This window comes from Saccopteryx bilineata, chromosome 9, assembly GCF_036850765.1.
Source record: "Saccopteryx bilineata isolate mSacBil1 chromosome 9, mSacBil1_pri_phased_curated, whole genome shotgun sequence".
In the NCBI taxonomy this organism is placed as follows: Eukaryota; Metazoa; Chordata; class Mammalia; order Chiroptera; family Emballonuridae; genus Saccopteryx; species Saccopteryx bilineata.
This window is the reverse complement of record NC_089498.1, coordinates 48,607,863-48,616,535: the sequence shown is the minus strand read 5'-3', so window position 1 is coordinate 48,616,535 and position 8,673 is coordinate 48,607,863. Positions and strand designations below refer to the sequence as shown.

General features: G+C 40.6%; 1 protein-coding gene across 1 annotated transcript in view; it reads left to right on the top strand.

Annotated features, from left to right (window-relative positions):
- The first annotated feature begins 541 nt into the window (after nucleotides 1-541).
- The window catches only part of FAS (Fas cell surface death receptor), a 44,283-nt gene continuing 36,151 nt past the window's right edge, over nucleotides 542-8,673 (top strand). Inside the window, exon 1 of the mRNA XM_066243526.1 lies at nucleotides 542-1,764. Within this exon, the coding sequence (XP_066099623.1) occupies nucleotides 1,735-1,764 (30 nt within the window). The 5' untranslated portion in view covers nucleotides 542-1,734. The remainder of the gene's footprint in view (nucleotides 1,765-8,673) is intronic.

The following is an 8,673-nucleotide window of genomic DNA, read 5'->3' as shown; positions in this document are numbered from 1 at the left end:
CATATTGACATATTAAGAGCTCTGAGAAATTTTGGATTAAAAGGCCCATTTAAATTAAATTAACCCCAAACTTTCTAAAATCACTTGACCATGAAACATCCCCCCCCCCACAAAGCACCTATTAGTATATCATTGAACTTGAAGGTAATTAGGTGTGGGAGTGGGGGTTGGTTAGAAAGGGCAGGGCCTCAGGAACAATAATAGCTACGTTTAATTCCTGGCTCTGCTATTTAATAACTAACCAACTTTGCCAATGTTGCTTAAACTTTTTTGGCTACAATTCTTTATTTGTAAAGTAAGTTTGATAGTCACCTCACCGGGTTAAAATGATAAAGAAGCATTTGTGAAAATTGCTGATTCATAGTAATTCACTCTCAAGAGATGTTGATTTTGTAAACTGTCTTCTCTCTTTCCCCTTCTTTCTCTTTCCTTTTTCATACACACACACACACACACACACATTTTTTTATTTCAATGAACTTTTTATTTTAGAATAGTTTTAAATTTACAGGAAAGTTGCAAAGATAATATGATAATATACCATCAGCCCTATCCCCATTAACTTCTTTTTGTGTTCATTATGTGCTGGGAACTGTAAGAACAGGACTGGAGCAGCCAGGTTCTTCACAGTATTCACTAACATCTACTGGATGTGAGGCAGAGACGAGCAAACCAACATCTACAAGGACTGGGCTGTAAGTGCAATGCAAACACTAGTCATCATACAAACTTCCCCTTCTATAAAATTCTTGCAAAACTACCTAAACAGACAGCTCTATTTTTCCAAAACAGTTGTGACTTTGAAAAGTGTTAACCAGAGCACCAAAGAGAATTACTTTTTTTTCCCTTCTTCTTCTTCTTCTTTTTTTTTTTTTTTAAATAAAATCGTCCAGGAAATAATGAGTAACAAAGCAAGGGAAGTACCTGTAATTGTGAAGGCTTAATACGCCTGGAGCTGTGTGATTTGTCATAAGTACTAAACTTTGCTTTCCTTTGGAGAAATAAAAGCTAAGGGGTCGTCACCTTTCCGAATCCCTATAGCACAGTATCTGAATTGTCTCCGGTGATAATCGTCACTTTATACACTAGTCAGAACTGCGAGACTCTCATGTCACAGCTGAGTGCCACGAGCCAGGTCTTCCTTTGATTGTCCCCAGCAATTAGCTAAGGCTCCTGCCCGGGAGCTCATGTCCTGCCCAACCAATCTGGTTCCAATTTAGACTATAGAGGAGTTTCACAGGGACAGCAAGTCCCTCTCGGAGTCCTCATCGGATCAGGACAAGCCTTGCGACTGAGGACACGCCTCGAATGGGGAATGCCCATTTGTGCAATAAACTCTGACTTTTTCTCCATTCCCCATCTCTGCTGCACCCAGCAACAATCCTCCCCCCACATCGCCTGGGAGGCCGAGTAGCTGAATCAAAGGCGCCCTCTTCAACTCGGGAGTTCCCCAGCAAAGCTCCCCTTCCTACCCTCCCCTGGTCTTTTCGTTTGTCTCAGAGGAGGCACACACAGGTGCTCAGCGAAACTTCTGGAGCGAGGGCCAAGGAGCTGCAGAATCACCTCGCACGAGCGGCCGCCGGGGCGGGGCGGGCGGGGCCGGGCAGGGAGCACACACCCGGGCTGGCCAGACCGCCGGCAGGGCCCTGCGGGGCTGTCACTTCTCCTGGTGGCGCCGGCCTGCGCGGCTGGGAGTTTGAGAAGCTCTTCACTTCTTCGAATTGCTCCCCAGCCATGACCAGGATCGGGGTTCTCCTGTCCCTGGTGAGTCCTCCCGCGCCCGGGAGGGGCTCCCCAGGGCGGGCCCCGGGCGGCCCCGGGATGCGCGCGGCGGGCCCCGGCGCCGCGGGCGGCTTAGCGGGCGGCGGACAGACCGGTTCCCCGGGGCTGCCAGGAGCCAGGGCTTCCCGTCCGGGCGGGGTCTCAGGACAGCAGGGGCCTCGCTTCCCTGGGTGCATAACGCGGGGCTTCAGGGGGCCAGCGTGCGCCGCGCCGAGCGGTGGGCGCCGGGGCGGCGGGAACGTGGGCGGCTGCGGGGCGGCGGCGGGGCTCCGAGAGAGGAGTCGTTACACGTCCAGCCCCACGTCCGCTTCAGGCGGGCGGCCGGCCGGGCGCGTGCGCGCCGGGCGGCGGGACCTGCGCTCGCCGGGCTGCCCGGCACGGCTTCCCGCAGGGGGCTAAGCGAGGGGAGAAATCGGCCCCCGGCGGCGGTTAAGACTCGGGCTTCGCACCGCACGGTTTCTTGAAAAGGTTGTCTTGGCGCTCCTGGTGTCTCGGGAGCTTTGTTTATTACTCTCTTATCAAGACAGAAAAAGAAACTGTTTTTCGTTTCCCTTCCGGGAATCCCTCTCCTTAAGACTGTAAGTTACGGTCTCGGTTTTCTTTCTTTCTTTGTTTTCTTCCTGCTCTTCATTTTCTTCTCGGTATCTTTTCCAGCCGGCGCGCCTCCTGTCATTTCTGTCTGGAGGTTGGAGGGAATCTCCGCGCTGCTGAGCCGCGGGACCCGCTCCAGGTGCGCATGTGCCCTGGCGCCTGTTCTCGGCCTAGAAGCCTCTGCCTTACTCGCCTCTTACGGAGAGAGTCCGTATCTCAGAAATGCCAGCTTAATGATGGCTAATCGAACAGTCTTGGCTTCACGAGGTTATCTGAGTCCCAAAGCCTATGAACGGCAATGGATTGTTATTTTATTGGGCCCTCCGTAGTTCCAGGCGCTGTCAGGAGTGTTAATAAATCTGATCTCAGTTAATTCTCACAGCAGCTGTGTAGCGAAGATGTCCGCATCCCCATTTTACAGATGGCTAAATGGGGTTCAGAAAATTTAAGTTATTGAACTAAGATCACAATACTAGTATGTGACAAAGCTGGGATTAAATTTCGATCTAATTCCATAGCCCTGGCAGTTTGTTGATTGCACCCGTTTCAGACTACCCCAAGAGTTGAAAGGAGAAAAAAACACAAACACTATCTTGTGATTGGACCTTCATTTTCTAAAAGAATGTATGCACATACATACACATATTTATTTTGTACACATACCTACATTTATATATATATATACATTTAGTTATATATACATATTATTATAATAAATTAAATGTAGTTTATTATATTTATATGATACATGGCCTAGGCAACTGTTTCATTAAGTAAAATTTATAACTGAATATAAGTAAAAAGAAAAAGTCTGACATAACCCTGTCACCTAGATAATCATTGTTTACATTCTGTAGTCTGTCCTGCATTTCTCCCTTCTAAGGAGACTTAAATTTAGTTACACAGAGTTCTGTCTTGCACCCACCACTGGCCCAATATCACACCTCTATTCTGAAAGTAGTTTTTTTTTTATAAATTGAATTTATTGGGCTGACATTGGTCCATAAAATTATGTTTCAGGTGTATAATTCTAGAATATATAATCTGTACTGTATAGTGTGTTCACCACCCCAAGTCAAGCCTCCTTCCATCACCATCTACCCCCCCATCCTCTTTTACCTCCCTCATCCCCCTTTTCCTCTGGTAATCACTGTGCTGTTGCCTGTGTCTATGAGTCTATGAGCTTTTTTTTTTTTTTTTGCTTAACCCCTTCACCTTTCTCACCTCAACCTCTCTCCCTTCTGATAGCTAGCTGTCAGTCTGTTCTCTATATCTATGAGTCTGTTTCTATTGTGTTTGTTCATCAGCAGTAGTCAACCTTTTTATGCCTACCGCCCACTTTTGTATCTCTGTTAGTAATAAATTTTCAAACCGCCCACCGGTTCCACAGTAAGGGTTATTAATAAAGTAGGGAAGTAACTTTACTTTATAAAATTTATAAAGCAGAATTACAGCAAGTTAAAGCATATAATAATAATTACTTACCAGGTACTTTATGTCAGATTTTGCTAAGATTGGTAGAATAAATCTTTATAAAACAACTTACTATAGTTAAATCTATCTTTTTATTTATACTTTGGTTGCTCCGCTACCGCCCACCATGAAAGCTGGAGCGCCCACTAGTGGGCGGTAGGGACCAGGTTGACTACCGCTGGTTTATATTGTTCTTTAGGTTCCATATATAAGTGCTATCATATGGTACTTGTCTTTCTCTGACTGGCTTTTTTCACTGAGCATAATACTCTCCAGGTCCATCCAAGCTGTTGCAAAAGGTAAGTTACCTTCTTTTTCCAGGCTCAGCAGTATTTCATTGTGTAAATGCACCACAGCAATTTTATCCACTCATCTACTGATGGGCACTTGGGCTGCTTCCAAATCTTGGCTGTTGTAAATAATGCTGCTGTGAACATGGAGTGCATTTATCCTTTCAAATTAGTGTCTTGGGTTTCTTCAGATATATTCCCAGGAGTGGAATCCCCCGGTCATAAGACAGTTCCATTTTTAAGTTTTTGAGGTAGCCCCATATTGCTTTCCACAGTGGCTGCACCAATCTGCATTCCCACCAACAGGGCATGAGGGTTCCCTTTTCTCCACATCCTGGACAACACTTGTTTATTGATTTATTAATGATAGGCATTGTGACAGGTGTGAGGTGATTTTTGTGTGCGCGCGCGCGCGTGTGTGTGGTTTTAATTTACATTTCTCTGATATTTAGTGACAGTTGAGCATCTTTTCATATGTATATTAGACATCTGTATGTCCTCTTGAAGAAGTGTCTATTCAGATTCTTTTCCCATTTTTAATTGGATTGTTTGTTTTATTTTTGTTGAGTTGTGTAAGTTTTTTATAAATTTTGGATATTACCCCCTTATCATATATACGCTTGCCAAATCTCCCATTCAGTGGGTTGTCTTTTCATTTTGTTGGTGGATTATTTTTTTGATGTGTAAAAATTTTAGTTTGATGTAGTCTCATTTGGTTATTTTTTCTTTTGTTTCCCTTGCTCGAGTAGATATATCAGAAAAATTGTTGCTTCAAAAAATGTCTGAGATTTCACTGCCTATGTTTTCTTCCAGGATTTTTATGGTTTTGAATCTTACATTTAAGTCATTTTGAGTTTATTTCTGTGCATGGTGTAAAAAGGTGGTCTAGTTTAATTTTTTGAATGTAGCTGTCCAATTTTCTCAACACTGTTTATTGAATAGACTGTCCTTACCCATTGTATGTTCTTGCCTCCTTTCTCAAATATTAATTGATCATAAAGATGTGGGTTTATTTCTGGGCTCTTTATTCTGTTCCATTGATTAATATGTCTGTTTTTATACCAGTATTATGTTGCTTTGATTACTATGGCCTTATAGTATAGTTTGATATCAGGTAGCATGATTTTTCTGACTTTGTTCTTATTTCTCAAGATTGCTGTGGCTATTTAGGTTCTTTTATGGTTCCATATAAAGTTTTTGGAATATTTGTTCTATCTAGATTTGTGAAATGTACCACTGGTATTTCCTTCTCCTTCTCCTTCTCCTTCTCCTTCTCCTTCTCCTTCTCCTTCTCCTTCTCCTTCTTCTTCTGAGAGAGAGAAGCATCAATTCATTGTTCCACTTAGTTGTGCACCCATTGATTGCTTCTCTCTCATGTGTGCCCTGACTGGGACTCTAACTGGCAACCCCCAGGATTGAACCAGTGACCTGGTCACTCCAAGACAACACTCTATCCACTGCACCTCTTGCCAGGGCACACCATTGGTATCTTGATAGAAATGGAATTGAGTAAACATATATAGATTTGCTAGTACAGGTTTTATACATCCTTGATTAAATTTATTCCTGCATATTTTATTTATTTATGTATTTTTATGCAATTGTAAATGGGATTGTTTTCTAACTTTCACTTTCTGATAGTTCACTATTGGTGTATAAAAATGTGACTGATTTCTGGACTTTTGTTATCTTGTAACTTTACCTAATTCATTTATCAGTTCTAGCATTTTGTGTGTGTGTGTGTGTGTGTGTGTGTGTGTGTAATCTTTAGTGTTCTCTATATGCAGTATCATGTCATTTATAACTAATGACAATTTGATTTCTTCTGTTCCAATTTGGATGCCTTTTATTTTTTTCTTCTCTGATTGCTATGGCTAGGACTTCCAGTACTATGCTGAATAAGAGTAATGAGAGTGGACATCCCTGTCTTGTTCCTAATCTTAAGAGAAAACACTTACAGTTTTTGCCCGTTGAGGTTGGTTGTGAGTTTCTGATATATAGCCTTTATTGCATTGAGGTATGTTCCCTGTATTCCCACTTCGCTGAGAGTTCTTGTCATAAATGGGTGCTAGATTTTATTAAAGCATCTAATGATATGATTGTGTGATTTTAATATATATTTTTATTTATTGATTTAAATATTTTTGTTAATTTTTAGAGAAAGGGAAATGGGGAGAGAGAAAGAGAGAGTGAGAAACATCAATTTGTTGCTCCACTTATTTATGCATTAATTGGTTGATTCTTGTATGTGCCTTGACTGGGGATCAAACCCACAACCTTGGCATGTCAAAAGAACACTAACCAACTGGATTACGCAGCCTGAGCATGATTGTGTGACTTTTATCTTTTATTTTGTTTATATGGTGTATCACATTTAATGATTTGCATTTTGTACCAACCTTGCATCCTAGAATAAATCCCACTGGATCATGGTATATGAGCTTTCCAATGTGTTGCTGGATCTGAATTGCTAATTTCTGTTGAGGATTTTGTCATCTATGTCTTGTTCATCATAGATATTAGCCTATAATTTTATTTCTTTGTAATGTCCTAATCTGGCTTTGGAATTAGGATAATGCTGACCTTGTAAAATCAGTTTGGGAGTCTTCCCCCATCCTGATTTTTTAAAATTAGTTTGAGAGGAATAAGTGTTGGTTTTTCTTTGAATGTTTGGTAAAATTCACCAGTGAGGCCATCTGGTCAAAGAGTTTTGTGTTTTGGGATTTTTTTTTGCTTCAATTTCACTAGCTGTAATTGGTCTAGGAATTTATTCATTTTTTCCAGATTGTCCAATTTTTTGGCATATAGTTGTTCGTAATTTTTAAAAAATCATTTTTATTTCTTTGATGTTAGTCATTATTTCTCTTTCATTTCTGATTTTAAGTTCTTCCTTTTTTTCTTGATGAGTTTGCCTAAAGGTTTGACAATCTTGTTTATCTTTCTAAAGAGCCAGCTCTTGGTTTCATTTATCTTTTGTATTTTTTTTTACTCTATTTTATTTATTTCTGCTTGGATCTCTATTATTTCCTTTCTTCTACTCACCTTGGGATTTGTTGGTTGTTTTTTTTCTAGTTTCTTTAAGTGTAAGGTTAGATTGTTTATTTGAGGTTTTTTTTCTTGTTTCTTGAGGTAGGCCTGTAATACTATGAATTTCCCTCTTAGGACTGCTTTCACTGCATCCCAAAAGTTTTGGGTTTTTGTGTTCTCATTTTCATTTGTTTCAGAGTGTCTTGTGATTTGTTCCTTGATCTCACTGGTAATTGATTCATTGTTTAGTAACATACATGTTATTTAGCCTCCATGCCTTTATGTATGTATGTGTGTGTGTTTCTTGTGATTGATTATCATTTTATATCATTATTGTCAGAGAAGATGCTTCACACAATTTCAGTCTTCTTAAATTTATTGAGATTTGTTTTGTGTCCTAACATGTGGTCTGTCCTAGAAAATGTTTCATATGTACTTGAAAGAATGTATATTCTGCTGCTTTGGAGTAAAACACTCTGAAAGTATCAATTAAATCTATTTGATTTAGTGTGTCATTTAAAGCCACTGTTTCATTGTTGATTCTCTGTCTAAAAGTTCTATCCATTGATGTTAATGGGGTGTTAAAAATCCCTTTATGTCTATCAAGGTTTTCTTTACATACTTAGGTGCTTCTATGTTAGTTGCATAAATATTGGTTGGATTGTTTTCTTTATCATTATGTAGTATCCTTCTTTGATTTTTATTATAGCCTTTATTTTAAAGTCTATTTTGTCAGATATAAGTATTGCTACCCCAGTTTGTTTCTCCCTTTCCACTTGCATGAAATATTTTTTCCATCTCTTTACTTTTAGTCTGTGTATATCTTTTGTTCTCTTGCAGACAACATATACATTGTGTCCGTAAAGTCATGGTGCACTTTTGACCGATCACAGGAAAGCAACAAAAGACGGTAGAAATGTGCAATCTGCACCAAATAAAAGGAAAACCCTCCCAGTTTCTGTAGGATGATGTGGCAGCATGTGCGCATGTGCAGATGATGACGTAACACTGTGTATACAGCGGAGCAGCCCACGGCCATGCCAGTCAAGATGTGGACGGTACAGAGGAAAGTTCAGTGTATTCTGTGGCTTGCTAAATTCGAATCCGTGACCAAAGTGCAACGTGAATATCAGCGCATTTATAACGAAGCACCACCACAGAGGAATAGCATTACTCAGTGGGATAAGCAGTTGAAGGAAACCTGCAGTTTGGTGGAGAAACCTTGTTCTGGTAGGCCATCAGTCAGTGACGAGTCTGTAGAGGCTATATGGGATAGCTACCTAAGGAGCCCTAAAAAATCTGTGTGTAAGCCCACATCGAACTGCACTGAATAGGTATGAAACTGGGAAAGTTTTCCTTTTATTTGGTGCAGATTTCACATTTCTATCATCTTTTGTTGCTTTCCTGTGACCAGTCAAAAGTGCACCATGACTTTATGGACAACACTGTATATAGTCTTGTTTTCTTATTAGTTCAACAACCATATGCTTTTTGATTGGAACATTTAAGC